At 35.9% G+C, this 23,274-nt stretch overlaps 1 protein-coding gene across 1 annotated transcript in view; it reads right to left on the bottom strand.

The window, feature by feature from the left end:
* The window catches only part of EDIL3 (EGF like repeats and discoidin domains 3), a gene marked incomplete in the record, with an annotated part of 336,704 nt that overhangs the window by 144,799 nt on the left and 168,631 nt on the right, over nt 1-23,274 (bottom strand). The window contains 1 exon segment of the mRNA XM_072416185.1: nt 9,206-9,319. Within this exon segment, the coding sequence (XP_072272286.1) occupies nt 9,206-9,319 (114 nt within the window).

Below are 23,274 nucleotides of genomic sequence, written 5' to 3'. Positions count from 1 at the left end.
AGGATCATAAACGTTTTACCACTGTTTAAATGGATATATTGGCGACCAAAAAAGAACAGTGAACAGACTCCACTCCCTAACAATAGACATCAAACAATACATGCACAGACATTTAGTTAGAAAAAAAATTCTTCCAATGTACTTTGAGTTCTATGAACCAAAAGCACAGTATGAGCACCTTTTTATTGGACACCTAAGTGCCATTTCATTATGGAACGCTCATTTCTGATCTCCGTTATTCTGTACAATCAATGTTATATAATAAAAAGAGTTGGATACTTTTTTTTTTCAGAAGGGGGGTCAAATACCAAGCTACATTTAGAAGGTAAGAAATGAGTATTGGTAACTGTCTTTAGTGCTTACAATAGCTCCAATTTTAAAACATGCTTTTCCCTTTCAGTTATGGGGGTAAAGAAAGTAATCTGTAGCAGAAGAAGCTTGGGAGTTAAAGAAGGAATATGATGCCTCCTGGGAATGTTGTTTCAGAAGCCATTTGTTCCCATCATCTTTATGTTTGATTTTATTGTTTTTGGTTATGAACTAAATGTTACATCATGCTGAGAGGTGTTCAGCCAACCATCATTTGCAATAAAGAGCCTATTACCCTTTCAGACCATATCGCTACATATTATGATATTCCTGTCTGAAACACTGGAACACTGAAACCCCCCCGGAAAACTATTTTCTTTTTGGCTTTAATGAAGTCAAAAGAAAGCTCTGGATTTATTATTATTGACTGTAAATGTACACACATAAAAATAATAATTACCAATTGTTTTTAATGAAATTTTATGTCTTGGTATCATGGCAACAATTAAATATAAAAGTAGTTGAGGTCAATAATAGTATAATTGTACAATATTGTTAAACTGGGAGCTGTTAAGCAGTACAATGTTTCCTTTATTAAATAATGATCTAGGTTGCAACAATACCTGAAAAAATATATCTACGAGTGTAGTAGAATATAATACAACATTTTTATTAATTTAGTTTTAATAGTTAAAATATCTTGCAATGTTTAGACTTCTTGACTGATCTCGACTGTAAATATTATCACATTGATTTTACAAAGTAGATATCAGATACACCACATTGTTAGTAACAGCATTCATATGGTCCATAATTACTGTACTTTTAGCATATTGTGAGCGTGGACTATAGAAAAGATAAACCTGTAGTACACTAAACTCTTTGGGGAATACTAAGCAGTTCTGTCATCCTTTATTATTCATTTTGTTCCTGTACAACCTGTACCAGTCCTTTTTAAAAGATTTTAAAACTCAGCTTTAAACTCCAAGTTACTGCTCAGAAAAGCTTTCATTACTCCTTGAAGTACCCAGTGCATTTCATTTTATACTTTTTTTACTTACTACTGAAGGGTGCCATGGTGTTTTTTGTTTAATCAGGAGGAATGAAAAAAGGCTTTAGCTGGGCTTTAGAGAATATTTACAGTATGTGGTGAAACCATTGCATAAACTGCTAATGTTATCTAGCAAGCACTGGTTCTAAATGTATAAAGCCTGATTTATCAAAGCTCTCCAAGACTGGAGATGATAGACTATCATAGATGAACCTGAATGATCCAACACCTCCAGCAAACCTTGGAATGGATTTTTTTTTAAATCATTTGCTATCAGTAGATAATGTTTTCAATCCTGGACCAGATCCATTCCAGGTTCTCCCGTGACAGTCCATCTTCTCCATTCCTAGATAGCTTTAATTATTCAGGGCCATAGAGCCCACCTGGTTTACAAAGAGTTCTCTGTAATCCCCTTTAGGCAGACTTGAAAACAACAATTAAACTTAGGTCGAAGTGGCACTCAAAAGTAAACAGCAAAGTTGCAAGAATTATTCCAAAAAAGGTAACCAATTCACAAGAGAAGACTGTATTTACCACAGAAATACACTCATGCATGCTAAACCAAATATCTTGTGTACCAGTGGGATTTAATTTGCGCTTCTCAAAACACTAAACCCAGAAGGTAAATCATGCATGGGATTCTTATAGGTCTCTGAGGCTCTGGTGTTACTGGAGGTCATAGGTCATCCATTGTTGCTATGTTTATATGGTGGATTCCACATTGGATTTAGAATTAATTTCACATCATTGTTAATTAAAAATGTAATTATGTGTGAGAAAGAAGTGTTAAGGAAATCTTGCCCTTCGAGTCTACAACAGATATTTTGATCGAGTTGGTACTCTAGCATTGCCCAGAACAGAAATGCCAATTCGGGTGCAATGGTTTACCGATGTTGTTTCTTGAGAAACACAATTTATCTTGCTAACCACTGTTAAAAGGTAAATTTCAATTTTGTTTTCAATTATGTTAGGTGTTTTTTCAGATGTTATAAACGTGTATATTGATATCTCCTATACTATTTATGCTATTTGCATATATTTATGTAACATTAAATTCATTACAATGAATTCCAAGAACAATACAGAGTCAAGATAGCAGTTGAAGTTTAAAGCTCCTTGTCTGATTCTAACCTCGGTATAATATGCTAAAGTATGGGTCAATGCTGGGATGACTCATTGAGCTCTATGCACAATGGGCCTTTATCAGCATAATAATGAAATGCTGAGACTAGAACTCTAGCTTATATCTTATGTTGACAGAAGACTACAACATTTTATGCAATATTTCATATAATATATATTATATTTTATATTATATTTCATATAATATAATATTTTAGCTTTGAAATGAATACAAAAAATATATATACAACCTCCTCAAGGTGACTTGATTTTAAGTGTGACAAAATGTTGTACCATCTCATCAGTTTTTGTTAGGCAAAAATATAAGGACATAGCAATAAAATAAATATTTTATTTAAGTCCTAAATACACAAATTTAATTTGTATTAGGTTAGGGGGACTGGTATAGTCATAAGTCTCGTCAGGCATTTCTCTATATATAACATACCGAGATATTGAAACATTCATGCTTTTTCTTAATCCACTCAAAACCCAATTTTTTCAAAGCTATGTCCACAAAAAGTCTGATGGTTATGGCCAAATAAATGCATATTAGAGCAATGACTGGCACTGGCAAAACAGCTTTGGAAAAGACTGCATCGAAATTCATCAATCGTCAATTATCTATGCTCATTTATTTCCGTTTTGCAGAACAGATTGAAATAAACATCTTTTTTTTTTATACCATGTATATCATATAGCGAAAAGCAATTACCCATAAATACTTTTGAGGATGTGTGGACTCGAAAAAAAAAAAAGACTTAGGAATTAAAATTCACAGTAAAGACGCCAATTACAGCAACAAGCGAAAGAAACATACTGCAAGCAATACATTAGCAATGTTTTCATCAACAATACTTTTTTTAGCAGCTAATTTAAATATATCACAATATCCATTTAAATAATGAAAACAAACTTTAAGCAAAAACTTGATAAACTATTTAAATTGAAAATTAACACATACACTGAAGGTGACATTCTGCCTATTCAAGAAGCCACACATACAGCACAAAAACAGATTTAAAGGATAACTAGGATTGGATTATACATTGATAAAATAAATCATTCTAAATTGACCTCCCTCACTGCTTTATCACATAACTCAGATTAAGATGCAGACCTTGCTACTTGTTCTTTAAAGTTTAGTCGTGTTTAACTAATCATGTGAATCTCTACTCTATTGAGTATGATGGAAAGCCCCTTACAAATTACTGACTGACTGAACATTTATCATTATATAGATATAATTTTATAGAGCTTTGGTTCTGGCAGTTCAGACACTATGGGCCTGATTTATTAAAGCTCTCCAAGGCTGTGAACCTAGGTGATCCAGCAAAACTGGAAGGAATTTCTTAGTCATAAGCAAGTCGTTTGCTGTTTGTTAGAAAATGTTTTCAATCCTGGACCAGATCCATTCCAGGTTTGCTGGTTCACCCAGGTTCACTATTGAAAGTGTATCTTCTCCAATCTTGTAGAGCTTTAATAAACCAGGTCTTATGGTAGAAGGCAGCAGTTTAGACAATGTGGGTCCTGTAATGTCACTTAAACAGTGATATGACAAAGACATGTGTCTAATAATGAGTCACAAATATGCACCAAGACACATGAAATACTAATACTATTGGCTAAAAGATCCTGAAGGCCAAAATGTAGGTTAGGTATCAGAGTTCTTATGGATGCAACTAGGCAACAATATAATTCTGGATATAGAGAAAACAATAACAGCAATTAAGTGACCACCTCTAGGGCATCACTAGATATTGGGCGAATATTTGTACGTTTTTCTTTATATCTATTTATAATTTTGGACGTTTTATCTTGATTTATCTAACTCTCTGTTGCTGTCCCTTGATAATAAAAAAGGTGCCAAATACTAGAAAGACATGTTTGCTTACACATGGCATATGTAGACATTATGGCAAACATACCTCTAAATTTGCCTTTCTCTAAAGATGACAGCTCTGCACTCTCCATAACCACTCCATCACTTGCCATCTTCTCCCAGTTTTTTCGTTACTTTTTTCTGTTCCATTTTGAACTTTTCCTTTTTTGTTTGGCCATAGGGCTGTTGATGATGCAACTACCACATATGTGAGATGAAGTTGCATTATCTAGAGACTCAAGTCAAGTTTTCAGCATCCTGCAGTTGCCAAGAATGTGTAGTGTATTTGTGCTGCAAGCAGCAGACAGTACAGCAATAATTAAAAGGTTAAGATTTCTTTGGCAGAAAAAACTAAATTCTTCCATCTATCATTTTTCACTTTCTTTAACACAGCAAATAAGATTTATTCCCAATGTAACTATCCTTACTCAATGAGGATAGTTTAAAAAAAGTAATCATCTAAACCAAAAAGAAATCATGTGTTGGTGTTTGCTTCTTTTATAATTATATAATAAGCCCTGAATGTGTCACAGTTTAGATTCCTAACTACCTTAATAGGCTTTTTAGTAAAGTAAAGTGATAAAGTGTGCATAGCCTATTAACACAAAGAAACCAAACTTTTTTGTGTAAGTGGATAAAAAGTTCTAATTGGTTGCTATGGCTTACTGTAGTTTGAAAATTGCTGAATGCATTACTGAATAAATGTAATGTCTCAACTAAAGTGGCAGCTCTGCAGTACCGGAGCAATATGCCTTTCATCTTACCATGAAACCCTCTCAATCTTTGGCAATAGCCATATTTTCCTCTGCTAGTCGCATAGCTTGGATTGATTTTTCTCAAATGCAAATATTCTGAAAATTTATTTCTGGACCACATACATTTAAATATTTTCTCTGTAAGCATCAAAAATAATATGTGTGTATCAGGGACATGGAAGAAAATGGCTCATATAAATACAATTTAAGCCCTATTAGCATCCACACTCCAGCGGTACTAAGAATATGCATGTATGCAACAACACATGAATAATAATTGAACTGATTTCACACAATAAAGGTTAAAAACGGTCAGAACACAATGAGAACACAGCGAGAGCAAAGCAGATTCTGCAGCAATATTTGCTTAGAAGAGTAAGCTGTAACTTGTCTCTGCTTATTGCTATATTTCATTTTTTTAATATAAAGAATATTGTAGAGACTTTAAAGAAGAACTCTATTACTTAGCTTTGAGGACTCAAAGGACCACTCAAACCAAATTAATATTTCAGATTTTGACGAATGGTTGGAGATTTAAACCACCAGAGAACCCTTTATATATTCTCAAGACTCTGTTAGCCAGATATCTGAACCTAAATGTCTGTGTCTGCACACCTTCTATGGCCAAATTGCTGGGTTTCCTGTTGGATTGCTTATTTTTTGTATATTATAAAGCTACTGGAATACCCAAAACTCCTAGATGGAAAGGAAAAGAGTCCTGAAAAATGTCAATGTTGAATTATTAAAGAAGGAAGAAGCTTTTTAAGCCCACCAGACATGATCTATAATTTAATATCACTTTTTGATACATCAACCTCTTTACCAAATGGTGGCTCAGTGGTTAGCACTCTGGCCTTTGCAGCGCTAGGTCCCAGGTTCAAATCTCAGCCAGTAGGCTACCTGCATGGAGTTTGCAGGTTCTCCCCATGTTTGCGTAGATTTCCTCTGGGTACTCCGGTTTCCTCCTGCACTCCAAAATTATGCAGTTAGGGTAATTGGCTTCCCCCTAAAATTGTCCTTAGACTGTGGTAATGACAGGTGACTATGGTGGGACTAGATTGTGAGCCTCTTTGAGGGGCAGTTAGTGACATAAAAATGGACTTTGTAAAGCCTTGCATAATATGTTGGCGCTATATAAATACTGTGTAAAAATAATAATAATTATGCAACCTTACTTTGGAGCAGACAAGTACTTTCCCTTATTTCTTTATCCTTTCTTATTCTTATAAAATTATGTATAATTGCAAGATTAGTGGTTTTGTACACATTTTATTTGTTGAAAATAAATAAAAAATATATATTTTTAAAAAATTAGTTTAGGCGAATATGAAATAGTATTGCATTATAGTACATTTTTTTTTCCAAAAGGTGGGGTCACCAATGGTTTTTTTAACCTTTTTTCCAGCCAAATAAAATGTTTATTTATAACTAGGTTTGTCTCTTGCAAGATGAAATTTCACCTTGATGAATGAGCAGCTTAAATGACTTTAGGTAATCAACCCTAATGTGTTCCATTAAAAAGAAAGTTAGTAAATATTTTATATAAAATATTTATATAAGGTTTTATTTAGGGCAGTGGTTGCCAACCTTTTTGGAACCACGGACCACTAAATATACCGACTCCAGGCCGTCTATGCACGGGGAGTGGGGTGTCACTAAATGAGGAAGAAACTTCCCCCCTAGTGATGTCATGGTGCCAGAACCCACCCACTCTCCCATTGCAGGTCTGAGCCTGATCCAAAGACACAACCCGCTCACTGCCCTGAGTCTGCGATCCATACGGGGGACATAATCTGTGGCTCTGGACAGAGCTGCAGACCACCAAAATTTTCTCGTGGACCACCACTGATTGGCGACCGCTGAGCGGTATATTTTTATAACCCTAGGAACACTTGTTAAAACTATTTATTTGTATACATTTCAAATGAGACTAGTTGCCATTGACTGACCTAATAAAACCCAATTTAGGAGGCAGCATGTTAAATATTCGTATTGGTTTTGCAATATACTGTACCTGCTACCTATACCTATTAATAAACCATATGATTCAGTGAGGGAACAGAAAGGTAACATCTGAAATTTTGTGCATTATTAACACCTGAGTACGTTTTGTTGCTTGTGACACCTTAAAGTAACGCTAACACACCTAAACAGCAACTCAAAAGGTGTTAACAATGTCTATGACATTTATAAGTCACAGCCGAGGAAGAAGTCATTATTATTAAAGCTGAACTTTAGGAATACTTCAAAACTACCAGGATCCTTTGTGTGACCCTAGAGGCAGGGGGTAAGGTATTGCACTGACCACCAGTGTAAGGTGGTATTTCTCTACTGACCACAAATCTAGGGGGTACTTCTACAATGACCCCCCTTCTCCAGTGACCATGTATAGTCTGTAAGGAAGCATTATTCCACAGATCACTAAGGATGCTATTTTACTATCAATGTAAGGGACCTTCTCCACTGTCCGACTAGTGTAAGGAGGAACATCCCTATTACCTGGCAATGTAAGTAGGGCACATAACAACTAAAAGGATCACTAAAGGAAATGTTGTCCACTGACTGCCATTAAAAAGGAACACTATTTTTACTGTTTGCATTAGGTTATTCACTTCATTTTATTGCAGGAGTATTAAACAATCTGCCTAGTTGTCTGATAATTTAAGTATAACAAATTCTATAATTTATTATAATTATATCTAAAACTTGCTGATCACACTAAGGTACCATGAGCTGTAGATATAATCATTTTTATCAGGTGTTTCCTGAGACCTGCAAATTATTTCAAGGATTCCCCTAAGGTAAAAAGGTTTAGAAAAGCTATTAAAGGCTATAAATAATATATATGTTTTAAATCCAGGTTAAAAAAAAAAGAAAACCACAATACAAGAGCATAGGATTAGAACTGGTCCACACTGCAAATGTTGACACTTGTCATATATTTTAAGCCCGATGCTTGCGTAAAAAAGTAAAATTAGTGCAGTGTACTGCTGAAATGATTATTTAGTACCATATGTCCTCTCCTCCTGTGTCACTGTTTGTATCTGTCTGTCATTTGCAATCCCTATTTATTGCGCAGCACTGCATAATATGTTGGCGATATAAAAATTATTTTTAATAATAATAACAATTATCACAAGCATTATTTGCCTTTAAAAGGAATACATAAAGGTTTCCATTCTCATTTCTGTCATTTCTGAACTATTCAGGATGTTCTGAAAAGGGAACCCAACATTGCTACAGGAGCCCCTGTAGATGGACATATTAAGGTTTTACCATGTTTGCTAGCAGTAGATATCTATCCGCAACAAAAATCCTAAACGAGTCCTAGAAAGAGTCATAGGACGTCTATTTATAAATATATTGCCAACATTTTACACAAAATTCACAAATTCACCCTATTTAATTGGATTTAATTAGAAAATTGTTTGAATTATAAATATATATATATATATATATATATATACACACATACACACACATATACTTTATTTTTAATGTACCTGGATTATAGAATACATGGTATGAAATTACTAAATATGTTTATTTCCTTTGTCCATGTTCCTTTAAATGTAACAAAAGAAAATAAAACTCTTTCCTGTATGTGTGTAGATTTACATTCAATTAACAATACAGCTGCCCCCCCAAAAAAATCCATCATCACAATAGATCAATATGAGATTACAATAGGAAACTAAAGCAGATTAACAAAAAGAAAGCATTTGCTTTGGGATAGTAATAGGAAAATAGATGTGAGATGCTAGTCCCTATCATGGAAACAAGCTTGGATTTCCAGAGGAGATAGGAGCCTTCTGTTATGTTTGATATGCAGAGCAGTTTGATAGTAATTTAAGCAGGCACCAGACTAGCGTGATTGATATCTCTCTATTCTTTTTGATGCAACAGGCTTTATACAAAATAAATCACATTCACAGCCTGTTCATGTATTGAAAGTAGAATGCATACAAAAGATGACCCCTATGTCTGAGCAAATGTGTAGATCCTTTTGATTCATTTTTCTATTCACATTGAAAGCATACAGGTATAATTATATCAAACACATGATCAAGAAAGTGCTATGCTTACTGTACTGGCAGTTCCTTCCCATGTATTCACCGGGGCATTCACACGAGTAGTTAGCAACCATATCTGTGCAGATTCCACCATTCCGACAAGGATCCCTTTCACATTCATTGACATCTGTAAAATGTTTATATGGTATTAGGATTGCTATGAAAAGTAGACAAGGAATGTGAAGATAATACATTCATAAATAAACAGCACATGCTGAAGAAAGATTCCTACTCGTCAAGAGCAATGCAGGATATTGAAATATGTAGTTAGAAGGCCAAGGGCTCAGAAACTCAAAAACATAAAATAAAAACTTTTCCACTCACAGCATCCCACCCCAATACCACACACTCATAACATTTTTAAATAATAGGCTTACTGATTATAGCAGTTCTAACTTTCAGCAATGTGTTAACCATAGGGCCATACAAGCTCTAGGTGCACATTATGGACTGGCCATTTTTCTCTTTGAATGAGGCTTGCCGATGTAGAATGAGAGGCCATGAGTTTGGATCAGGGAATTGGGCAAGACTATTTTCCCTACATTTGAGCTCTGTAATTCCATCATTACCTGTATTCCATAAAACACTGTATATTACGATGTTAAACAGACCCCTATAATTAAACGAAATGCTGCAGGTATAATGTATAGCCATTACTGTGCAATATGCCACCAAATGTTCTGAAAAGTACATTTCCAACACAGCCCTTGCTACCAACCCCATGATTCCTCTCCCCAACACCCCCTCCCCCCGACACACACATTATCCCATTGGTTCATCACTATGATAGGCTACCTCAATTACTATTTGGAATTTGCAGGAGGTTGAAAGGGGGAAGAAAGTGGGAGCCCACCATTTTGTAAAAACAGTATCACAAATTAGATGATGCTTTAGGTATGGGTGGTATAGTTTTAGATTGCTGCTTCCCTTTAAGCAATATAAGTGTAAACAATATTTATATTTGTATGGTTTTAGTGATTGTTTATGTACCAAAAAAAAAGTCATGAAATTAGCAGCCTATAGAATTTTGATAAAATTTCCTGACACCTTGGCCCATATATGGCCAATTTATTAGAAGTATGAGAATATATTACATAACTAACCTATGAAAATCCCACACAACTGTTTGACTAATTCAGGTGCAATATTATTTGCTATCCTGTTCTTAAAAATGGTAGCTGGAACCTGATTGGCTAGCAACATCTCCCCCAAGTTTTTATTCTTGATATATCATTCCTTATATATTCATAAAGTATACACAGAATCATCTACTCATTGTTTTATAGTATTTTATACCTTGCATTAGGAAATCCTTGAATGTGAAGCCAAGATTTTAAAATCACCTGCTTGACAATGTATTCTATAATTATAGGCACTATATTCTATATTGGTTTGCGGTTTAAAAATGAGCTCAATAGAAAAAGCTGACAAAGATGGAAAAACAGTAGAAAGCACTGTGCGTAGTATATGCAAATTATGTTTCATAATAAAGTTTTCTACAGGCCTGGTGATTTTCAAAAACTAAAATGAGGAGTGATTGTCACTTAATTACAGAGTCAGTTTGTAAACCTGTCTGTTATTATAAGTGGTAGGAGACGCATGCTGGAAACTTACAGATATATATTTATTCCCCCTGCTATGTATTTGTGCAGTATTATCATTATACACTGTATAATTGCTGACAATATAAAGGAACAAATTTTAAGATTTTTTTTTTTTTAAATAAAGGTGTACACTATGCAGTTTTATTCTGAAAAACGTACCTGGAGGCCAAAACTACCTATCATCTCCACTGAACCCGAATAAAGTAATTGGCTATTTCTATCACAAGTGCTTTAGACAAATTGTTTAACTCAGTCATTCGGGGGAAAAATGTTCTTTAACTAAATTTGTCCGCAACAAGACAAGCCATTTTGAAATTATCATTATATGGTTTATTCAGTGGAACCATTGACCCTTTGTGCCACAGCACTCTAGAGGAAGAAAGGAGGGGGGACATGCTCTTTTTAATATTTCAAAGAAATGTAACATACACATAAACATCCAGGGCCTAAGCTGGCTTTATTTTAATGCAGTGATTCTCAACCTAGGGTCTACGGACACCTAGGGTTACACTTACACTTGTCAGGGGGTATCTCAGTGGTTGTGAACAATGTGGTAACGCTGACATCTGTGGTGCATGCAGACACAGGGGGCCTGCTTTATTAAAACTCTCCAAAACTGGAGAGGATACACGTTCATCAGTGAAGCTGGGTGATCCAGCAAACCTGGAATGGGTTTCTGAAAGTCCTTGGCTACTTGTTAGCAAATGTTTTCAGTCCTGGACCAGATCCATTTCAGGTTTGCTGGATCAGAACTTTAATACATCAGGCCCAGAGGCTTTGCTTCTTGTGTTCCCTGCTTCTCTTAACCCGATTACTACATTTACACCGTGGTACAAGAGAGGGTAGAGACTGAGTGGATTGGCTGCATTTGCAACTGCTAAAATTATCCCCATCCAAAACCTCCATGCATGGAAGTAAACCACAAGTGGAAGAGCAACAAAGAAACCATTGATCCAGAGAAGAGGCATGTTCTAGAGCAGTGGTCCCCAACATTTTCGGTCCTGTGGACCACTTAAATCACCAGCTCCCGACCATTTCTGCCCCAGAGTGATGTCATTACGACATAACCCCACCCACTCTCCCATCGCAGATCTGAGCCTGCCCACTAGAGTGGGCGCCCACTTCCATGAGTCTGGGAACTGTACTGGGTATGTGGTCCTCTAATCTGAAAAGTGCGCCCCCCAGCGGGGTCCTTCTCCTGGCCCTGCTCGGGGTGCACCCGCCAGAGCGGCGGACCACCAAAATTTTCAGCGACCGCTGTTCTAGAGGGGAGTAGTAAGTTTTAACTATTTTAATAAAGTTTCATTAAAGCGGATCTCATTTAAAGTACCACATGTTTTACTTTATAAAAAAGCGTAAATACCTAATAATAGGACATTCTCATATTTGTCTGTAGATCCCCCTTCCCCCTGTTGATTTACCGTATTTTTCGGACCATAAGACACACCGGACTATAAGACGCACCAGGTTTTCAGAGAAGGGAAAACAAGAAAAAAATATTCTGAACCAAATTGTACCAGTGTAGTAAAATAGGCGAAGGCGGCGCCGATCGGCATCCATCAAATCAATCGGCGCCGCCTTCGTGGGCGGGCACAAGTGCCGCACGCTGGATCTCAGGGGAACACAGAGGAGGAACACAGACACTGGCTGCTGTCTGCCTCTGTCTGTGTTCCAGCGTGCGGCACTTGTGCCCGCCCACGAAGGCGGCGCAGATTGATTTGATGGACGCTGGATCTCAGGGGAACACAGAGGAGGAACACATTGATTTGATGGACGCTGGATCTCAGGGGAACACAGAGGAGGAACACAGACAGAGGCAGACAGCAGCCAGTGTCTGTGTTCCTCCTCTGTGTTCCCCTGAGATCCAGCGTGCAGCACTTGTGCCCGCCCACGAAGGCGGCGCCGATCGGCATCCATCAAATCAATCGGCGCCGCCTTCGTGGGCGGGCACAAGTGCCGCACGCTGGAACACAGACAGAGGCAGAGATCGGCGCAGCCGGGGACCGGCGGGGACACAGGTAAGAAAAAAAAATGCCCCTGTACCTCTGCATTCGGACCATAAGACGCACCCTGATTTTCCCCCCACTTTAGGAGGAAAAAGGAGTGCGTCTTATGGTCCGAAAAATACGGTACCTAACTAAAATACAATAAAAATAAATCATGTTCCAGAATGCATGTTGATTAGTATCTCCTTAGAGAGTATGCTAGTGGTGTTATTAAAACTACTAATATTTAAGGTCTGGTGCTCACATTAATAATGATGTTTAATTATTTACAAAGTTTCCAAGCCAAACTTTATACCCCAGTGCTGCGTTAGTTGGTGTCAAAATTCAAGCATCTAGAATCAAGAAGAGATTGCAATATTTTAACCTTTATGGGAGACATACTAGGAAAAAGCCATAGCTGTCCAAACAGAAAACGTTAGAGCAAGAGTTTCAAGTTAATTATTAAAGATAGTGTATAGGCAAACATCACTCTCTAGAACAATGTACTATAATAATGAATCAAATTGCAACAGATGAATTAAATACAGTTGATAAGCCACAGAAAAAGTAGACAATTGTGTGAAAAAGTACATCAGACCAACTGTAAAGAATGGTGGTGAACATGTTACGACTTTAGGACCTGGGCAGCTTGAGAGCTGAAGTCAGCTATGAATTGTGCAACAGATCAACATGTGCTTGATGAGAATGTATGATTTTGTCTTAAGGTTGACGTTGAACCAGACATTGATCTTTTAGTAAGATAATGATCTGAAGTACCTCTAGCAAATCCTCCAAGGAATGGCTTGGAAAGAAAAAAGGAGGGGTTGTACACCAGCTTATGTAGTACATCATAAGATTTCCATTGAAATGTTATGAAGGGATTTGCAAGGAGGCCAACAAACATCTTGCATCTGCTGTAAATTTGCAAATTTGAATGTTATTGCATCTTCCAAACATAAAACAGGTGGGCGTTCGGTAGAAAAGGACTGTTAGGCATTTTGCCAGTGAACTAGGTAGGGTTAAATTATAGTAAGTATCTCACAAAAATGAGCAGAAATGTAATATTTTAGCTTGAAAAACCCTTTAAAGTTGTCACCCTTTTTAATTCACAAATTACCAATGGGTCACATGGCACCATTGTTTCTTTTGATAAATATTATTTCAAGTGACAAAGAAAAATGACCACTTTTGTCTCTGCCAGCCAAGTAGATGAATTATAAGCTCATATGTAAAAGGCAAATGATGCCCCCATATAATTGCAGCACGGTGGAAATGGGAGATAGCTGGAATAATGCAGCTGTGCCATCATTAAAGAATATAATTGATGAAATATGCTGGATTACAAATGTCCCTTGCTGCTCATATGAATAACATTACGTATTTATTCTATTCACCCTGGACTGCATGTTATGACTCTTTCACTGCATACTTGTCCTACATCTAAGATTTACTGCTCTTTCAAGAGAATTAAGCACACTCCATGTTTTTTTCTTACTAGCAAGAGCTCAAATGACAATTCATTTAGGTTTGCGGTTGCGGTCTTATAAAATGTCACATTTTAACACTTTTCCACTCTTACACACAATATCTATTAATAAACCAACAGTAAGCAGATCCCTTTTGGCATGTACTCTATTTGTGTTATCAGCACCATGGATAGCTCCTGTCCTTACTTGTGTATTTATTCATTATGATGGCACTTTATTGTCAAGTATTTTGTTCAAGCTCGGCATTACTGCATATTTTTACATGTATAGATTGTGTGGCTGAATACATGCAGCTAAGGCACTGATTGAATCCAGTTTTTCCCACTACTTGTAAAGTTTGACAACCAAAAACAATGCAATTGTAGGTATTTATGAAGCAACAATTTAGCACATTTAAAAAAGTCAGTCAGGATAGAATAATTGTATTATTACAGAATGGCAGCAGAACAGCATGGGGTATACTGCTGTATGTCCTAGCTAAGGAATGCTCCAAAGGCAAGGGCTGCCTTTGCTAAGTACACAATATGACAATCTGGAAAACATATTTTGCAGGTCAGAGGCTGACAATAGGATACAACTATCCCAATGACTACCAAGTTAAAAGTAAGTTAGTGGTATTGGTGGTTTGTATACAAATTCTTATTTCAGTAGTTGTTTATATTGTTGTGTAGAGCAATGAATAATACAAATTGTATGGCAAAAGGTTGATTTGTTCAATAAATTTAATGAATAGCTGTGTTAGGGTACAATGATCAAAGGATAGGCATGTTTGATTGAACTGTTCCTCCTTGACATTGAAAAACAAAGGTCACGTTCATCATACTAGAGTGCTATACCAGGAGGGTCTAAAAATGAGGGTCTGAAAGTCAATGGAGCCATTTTATACCTGAGTATATAGAGTGTATTTTAAATAACAATGAGCAACAAGTAAAACACTGGCAATGATTTGATATATGCTCAATGGAATCCAAGTTACTATTACTACTTATATCCTATGAAAATGTATAGAATATTCTTACATTTTTGGGCAGATGAAGGAATTCTGAAGTTTAGCAGCATGCACAACTCTAAATTAGCATGCAAAATGAACAAATTATTGTGAATTCTACAACTGGAGCCAAGATTTGGGAGCTATTTCTATTTTCACGAATTAAAGAAAAATTCCTTCATTACATAAATACTTTATGTATTAGGTATTTTAGGGAAAGGGAATGTCAAGGGCATAAAATAATGCACATATGGTTCCTAACATATATATATAGGTGGCACTTATATGGTGGGGCCTAAAGATGCCAAGAGGCTAATAATTCTAAGACTTCTCAAAAACATTGGGGCAAATGTGAAATATACAGAACATTACTCACAAAATTTGAGAATACACTCATTTGAGAAATAAACTGAAAGGACATTCAGATAGGCTGTGGGATGGAAGAAGGACTGGGCAGGAATATGTAGGACAATATTAGCCCGGTTGTAATGCATATTTCTTGTACTTTTCTATAGCGCATTTACGTTATGATAATAAATGTCAATCTAAGGGGGAATCTTGACATGTTTCCAGCTTTTCACTTGCTCTTGCTGTTTATATAACAATGTAAATGCTAGTGTGGTATCTGTCAGAGAGTTAGTTTAAAAAGGGTCCCTCTGGAATAGAGGGAAAAAGTATGCACCTGAAAAACTCACTTTGATCTGCAGCTGTTAACAGAAATTTGAACAGACCATTAGCTTTAACATTGCGCAGACAAAACAAACCCATAAAGACTGCAAAGCAAACAATGGAATAAGAGAGACATAATCTTTGGTGCATTTCAAAACATCCCTGGACCACATTTATGCATTTTCAGCAATATTACATTTTATGTCCACCACCTTGATTCTTATATTCCTAGAACTCTCTTAAAAAAAACGTTTTCAGCTTTATGCACTATACACCTGAATTACTGGAGATCTCTATTAAATAAGCAGAGAAAAGACATCAGAACATAAGTTTAATATGTTAACTACATTTACCTCTGTACTGTCATTTCCCAAATGCAGTTTCCTATAAACTGTGCCCAGAGCTAGTAGCACTGTTGGCTCAATACTTCTGGTTTATGCAACATCTGTTTCCCTTTTCTGCTATTTTTTACTGCAAGTGGTGGCCCCATACACTTCCATTGCCATAGCTATTTCCACTGCTTAGTTATTAGTACAATAAATAAAGATTTCTTGACACCAAAAAATAACACAAATGTACTGAAAGTAAAAACCAAAGCCTAAAAAATAATGGCTTTTGCTTGCTATTTTTAGGTTTTTGATCTGATCTGTCCTTGACTACTCTCTGCATATTGTATATGTACCATCCTACCCAGTTGTTGCCGATCTTGGCTTTTTCACCTCTTGTCACTGGTGGTTTTCATGTTCTTACTTCTGCTACACTTATAACCGCCTGACAACCCACTTGTACCACGTCTTTGTCCCAGCATTTCCTTTGCTCCTACAGGAATGCTTGGATTGAAGCAGTATGAGAATGACTATCAATGTGTCCATCATGTGAGAGCAGGGTATTCATTATTACAGTTTACCAAATAAAACAAATACACATGTTTAAAAGCAATGTGAAAATATTAAAGTAGATAAATTGTCAGATATTTTCACATTATCTAATGTATAGTTCCGTTACAAAGCTTGTTCTGAACATCTAGATTTCAATACCATTTGTCATGAAAGGGTTTTATTGACCCTTTAGTAGAGATCATGAAGTTTCACTGCAATGCTGGAATGCAAAATAACGCAGACTTTATTATTATTATTATTATTATTATTATTATTAAACAGGATTTATATATTACCCAGCGCTGTACAATAAATAGGGACTTAAAAACTTTTGGATGAAGGTGCATTTACCAGAAATGAGAATTCACAGTACAGCTAAATGAAAGCACTGTCTTCAGCAATATTCCACTTTTCTTCTGTATTAGGGTTTATAGTGTCATCAGCTCCTAAATAATCTGAGCAGATTTTAACAATTTTGATGAATTGATTATATGCAACATAGCATGTGACAGTTTAATCAATAGACACCATGTCTGTTTTGAGTCTCATCAGAAAATGTTTCCAAATGATTGCAGTGAAAAGAGCCAATTCCTGGTCAGCGGTGCAATGACCCTGCTAAAACAAGCTTGTTCAGTCTGTGCTTTCTCCTCTCCATTTCACTAGTGGATTGACAATCTGTGTAATGAATTACTTTATTATCCCAAAATCCCTGAACAGAAGACAAACCGTAAAATTCCCTGCATTATTCAATAGGTAGGGATTTTTAAACCTGTGCCCATCATGCAAAATAAAGTGTTTATGTTATCTGAAGAAGACGAAAAATCATTTTAAACTTACCCCTTTTTACTTTTTTTTGTATATGTAAGCATTGCAATATATATATATATATATACACACACACACACATATATATATATTAAGCCTACAAAACAGCACTTTTTTTGCCAGCCTGCCAGGGTTTCAAACCTGTTAGAAACCAACATGTTCTGATCTCTTAGGATCTTTGAGAATGAATAACATTCACAATAAAGCTGAACTAGGAAGCTGTGTAACACTCAAACGTGAATCTATACATACATGATTAAAAGAAAAGGTATCCATTGACTGAATGGGATGTGGGTCAGAGACATTACAGCTAAGGAGGAAAGAGCTACACGATGCTGGAAATTCATTAGACAGAAAATAAGATGGACTCTATCTTATTTGCTGCAGCTTCTAATGCAGATAAATTTAATGCAGTTAAATGTGATAGTGTGTCATAAAATCAGATTTAGCAATTTGAGAGAGAAGAGCCTGTGCGAGATGGAAGTTATAGAATTCCAATCTATGTAAAGCTAAGGATGTGGCTCAATTGCTAAATAAGTATAGCAATTTACCCTTGCAGTGAATTTTCACTTAGTTTGGTGAATAAGGTAAGATAAAATAAATCTGAATTATTACGGACATGGATGAGTGAAGTCAGCACAGCTTCACCTCTATTACTAAGCTAAGTGAAATTGCATTTTGCTCAAGGAAAATCACACAGTCCCTTAAGAAATCAATCCAATTGCCTCCAGATATGAATTCTGATTTTAATTGGTGTTTTTCTATGACAAACGGCTAATTTTTGTTCTACTTTGTCTTTTAATATATTATTAATTGACATTATATTCTCCAAAAATATGTATTCATGCTGTAGTTTTACGATTTAGTGTGAATTTGGTATTACTGGGATACCTAATGATGAATTCATTCTTCTATCATTGGCACTTAATCATTGCCAATTCACTAAAATTAATCTTTTTTTAATCTACCAAAAAAATCTTATCAAAATGTTGGATTTACATGAATAAATAAAACATAGATGTGTTATTTTGCATGAGTAGTTTCTAAACTACTGCAACCCATTATTTCCCATGAATACACTTTTTCTCAATATGCATTTTATTTCCATCAAAAATAGCCCAATTTTTTTTCTGTTCAAAAGCTACTAGAGAAGAACTTATAATTAATGTCATTCAGAAGCTCGTGGTATTTAAGGAATGATAACCTGTGCAATCATTACCTTCTAATATGTAATATGACATGCAAATGATATATCCATTTGATTTGTGTGACAAACCTTTAGAGAACTCAAAAACATTGAAAAAAAAAATATTGTATATAAATGCTGCAAATGTTCCTATTAAGGAGCTGCCCCTTATGTTTAAAGCAGGTCTTGCATTCAAAATGTGACCAGTTACCCTTTACTAAAAGGTAAAAAAAAAACATAAAAAATATACTTAACTTTCCCCTAATTTCTTCCGCAAAAAGTAGGAAAATGTACTCCAGATCTCACAGCCCTACAGCAGATTTTAAGTGTTCAGCATTCCCTGGGACCTTGATGGCAGGAGATTGCAGGAATGCCATCTCACCAATTACCCAGAAAAAAGCAGACTATTATATTTCCCCACTCTACATGTTTGGGAGGATAGGGGGCTCTCAAAAAGCAAATCTTCAACGGTTCCTTAAGTAAGTCATACCTATTCTTACCATACCCATCTTATGTAAAAAGAGTAGATGAGTGGGTAAAATTTGTGTGGAAATTGGGAGGAAACATTCAAAAATAGGCCCCTTTAGTAACAATATTATTGTTACAAGTATGTAGGTAAGTTCTTTAACCACCTGGGCGTTACACTGAGGTCTAGATTTCTGTACCAAAAGCGGTACACTGTTTTTCATGAAATTTTTTTTTTTTAAATTGTAGACCTGTAACTTACAGAAATATGTCTGAACAGGGTTCTAGTAGATATTATGAATATAAAATATATATATATATATATATATATATATATATATATATATATATATATATATATATATATATATATTTTATTACATGTGCTGGAAACCAAACAGTTAATACCCCTCCTCTAATCTTAGTTCAACTTCTGATGAACTTTAATTAGCTTCAGCCTCACTGGCCTGTGACATTTCATTTCCTATAGTGTATTGACTTATTCCAAGAGTGGAGTGTCATTTCAAGTGTAAAAATATATTAAGCAATATAGTAAATCCTTTTTGTTGCCCCAAATCAATATATAGAGTATTTTAATATTCACATCATGACATGTATACATGTTAATGCACTGCTGAGTTCTACTTGTAATATCATATGATTCCTTATTAATTTTTTGAAGGCAAACATTTCTTTCCCAAAGAGCATATTTCTTTGCAAGTAATTCTCTCCTAACCAGAAGGATTCTACTTATGCTGGTATAGGTTTATTTACTGTACTCATTTCTGAAGCACTTTAGCAGTTCTACACAAACAATAACCTTAGTTCTTTACTCTGATCAAAATAAAATGTTACTTCCATGTATTATAGGAAAATCAACATGTCTAGGTTGGTAAGTAGAGAAGAACGAACAAACTGAATTTTGCATTGCCTCCACTTCAGGCAAATTTGTACCAAAACATGACATGCCCTGCGAATAATTGCCTGGTTAATGAACGGGACAAGAAATGTAGTTTTTAGTTTTTCTTATAGTTTTTAACTTTTTTACATTTTTGTGTGTGTGTGTGGGGGGGGGGAGGCTTTAATTCCAAAAGTCTATGTCCTTTGTGTACTTTGTGTGCAAATAAGCCATGGTGCAATATTTTGTGACAAAGTCACAAGCGCTCTTTTCAGATGCTTAACTATATTTGCTAGAAACAGATATTAGTAATTGTTTCCAGCAACAGTATAAAACAACATTTAGAAACAGCAGTATATGTAATATATATGACAGATCATTAAGAAATTTTGAGGGACAACTAGTTTTTTGACAATCATGAACCTTAATCTGTAGCAATAAAAACCTACTATATGTCCATACAAAACGGGCCTGATTTATTAAGCTCTTCAAGATTGGGAAAGATAGAATTTTATGGGTGATTCAGCAAACTTGGATAAGATCAGGTTCGGAATTAACCTCCTGGGCGGTAACGGCCGAATGTGACTCGGGGTAGAAAAAAGATGCTAGGAGCGGTAACCGCGCTAGTCACACTCAGGGCAGGTAAACCTATAGAAACGTAAAGTAAACAAAGAGCTTACCTGATCTGCCGGCATCCCGCGTCGTCCTTCTCTATTCCTCTGGCCGGGTTCCTCTGCACCTGATGTTCCCAGGGATGTCAGTGCGTACAGACGTTCCGCGTGGGGCGGGAAATTCAAACTAATTTGTATCGCATTCAATACAAAATAACTGTATTTAATGTAATACAGTGGATTTACATGTGTAAAAGCAGTACATTGTCTTTCATGAACATTTATTTTACAGTACAATATAGTATGAGTATAATAAAAAAAAAAAATACATTTTTGTTATTTATTATTTTGACATGATTTTGTGTTTCAAACATTATTATACTCATACTATTATATTATACTATAAAATAAATTTCATGAAAAACAATGTACCGATTTTAGACATATAAAACCGGAAAGAAATGAACCGTCCGGGAGATTAAAAACATTTGCCAACCAAAATGACTTTCATGAGAGCTTTATTACATCAGGCCCAATGCAGGAAGCAAGTAGGGTACCGGTATTGCGGATTTGCACAGCACTGTCATATAATCTATTTTGCTGATCAAGTAAATTATAGACATCATTAGTGGAAATTTATTAGTAGCCATGTCTAGCGAATTTCACAAAATCAGTTACACATACAGCAAAAAATGTTACCAGAAGCATTTACAAAGTAGGTGAAAGTAGGTACCAGCAAACATAAGCAAATCAGGGCTGCAGTTAGAAGGGAAAAGAACTGACATCTTTCCATGAGAGTTGACAAAGTTATTAAAACTAAAACCTTGTACAGATATCTGTTGTACAGATATTCAGTTAGTGGATTATCACTGGAAACAATCTTTCATGATTGTTTTCAGTGACAGATACTGTGTACACACAGTGCTCATTCCGTTCTTTGTTAAGGAAACAAACAAACTACACCATTCAAGAGTAACTAAACTGTGAAGAGTGAACAGCAGACCAGGATTTTAGAGCACATAAATTTCCTTGAATAGTCTAAAAAGTAGGGTATACCAATTAAAAATAGTAAGCAAGCCAAATTTAGGAGAGCCTTGTTTTTTAAATACAGTCTAAAATAAGAATATTAAAATAAAACAAGAATGTTTCATTAGTATATTATTAATGGGAGAAAGGCTTAGGCAAATAAATATAAGCAGATTAAACTTTATATGACATCTTTATGTACTTCACCCCCCCCCCCCCCCCAGGTAAACCATCTTTCTATACATTTCACATAAAAAAAATACATTTTTCACATTTTGTGAAATTCTTGACTAGGCTGGACCTATACAGGTAGTCCTCGGGTTACATATGGGATAGGGACTGTAGGTTTGTTCTTAAGTTGAATTTGTATGTAAGTGGGAACAGGTACATTATTTTAATAAATGCAATTAGGACTGATGTTTGTTTCAACATATTGTATATTTGTACCTTTCTGTGCATGCACAGTAAATGCCTAAACGTTTTCAAATACAGTACAGCCCTTACCAATGTTGATAAAACCTGATGGAGTTGATGAAGAGGATGAAGATGTGCTCTACACAGCACTGTACAGTACACACTGTACACATCACAGCAGTAAGGCACCACGTATCAGAACGTCTGGTGTACTGTACTGACAAGAGACAACTTCCTGATATGCACATACAGTACAAGAAGGCTGCCGATTGAAAAAAAATGGGGGCGGAGAAGGGTGGTTCACCACCTGCCTACCACACAGTCACCTCCACTGCAAGGCAGGTGTGGTGAGTGGGCAGTGAAATGCCCCTCTCTGCCCTATCCAGCCTCTGTCCAGTCAAGGGCAGTAGCTGCAGGATGGAGTGGGGGTGTGGTGGGCAGGCAACGAACTGCCTCCCTCTCCTCTATCAAGCCTCCATTCAGCACACAAGCAAGCAGGGAAGCCCTGTTCCTATCTAGGAGGAGTCCTTAACTTGGGGACTCCCTGTGTTATACTAAAGACAGTACGACTGCCCTGGCCAATACCAATTATATTTTAATAAACACACACATCTCCACACTACACATTTAATGGCTCCTGAAAGGTTTTTTATTATATAGGAAAGTCTTACTGGTTCAAAGACATCTGACCCATTATTATGTTTTCTTGACTCTAAAATGTAATCAGGTAACATTGGAAGAAAAAAATGTTTCCTGTATGGTATTTGAAATGAAAAATAAAAATGTTTACTCATTCTCTGACAAGTAGCAAAAATATATTTTTCCAACTAGGCAATATAAATCAGTTGACAGTTCAAGATTTATTCTTCACACAGGCAAAACACACTAAAAGAAAGCATTGCTGTGTTTGCTGTAGAAACTATCCATTGTGTCATTTGGCATAAGACAAGGAACTGCTAAGTGTTTGGCGGTGGTGAATTCTCCAGCATTACATGAAACTCGTGCCAGGCCCCCTGCAGGACTTTTAGTTGGTCAGGGGGGACTAT

This window comes from Pyxicephalus adspersus, chromosome 6 (assembly GCF_032062135.1).
Source record: "Pyxicephalus adspersus chromosome 6, UCB_Pads_2.0, whole genome shotgun sequence".
Taxonomy (NCBI): Eukaryota; Metazoa; Chordata; class Amphibia; order Anura; family Pyxicephalidae; genus Pyxicephalus; species Pyxicephalus adspersus.
The sequence above is the reverse complement of the archived record's forward strand: the minus strand, read 5'-3'. Positions and strand labels throughout refer to the sequence as shown.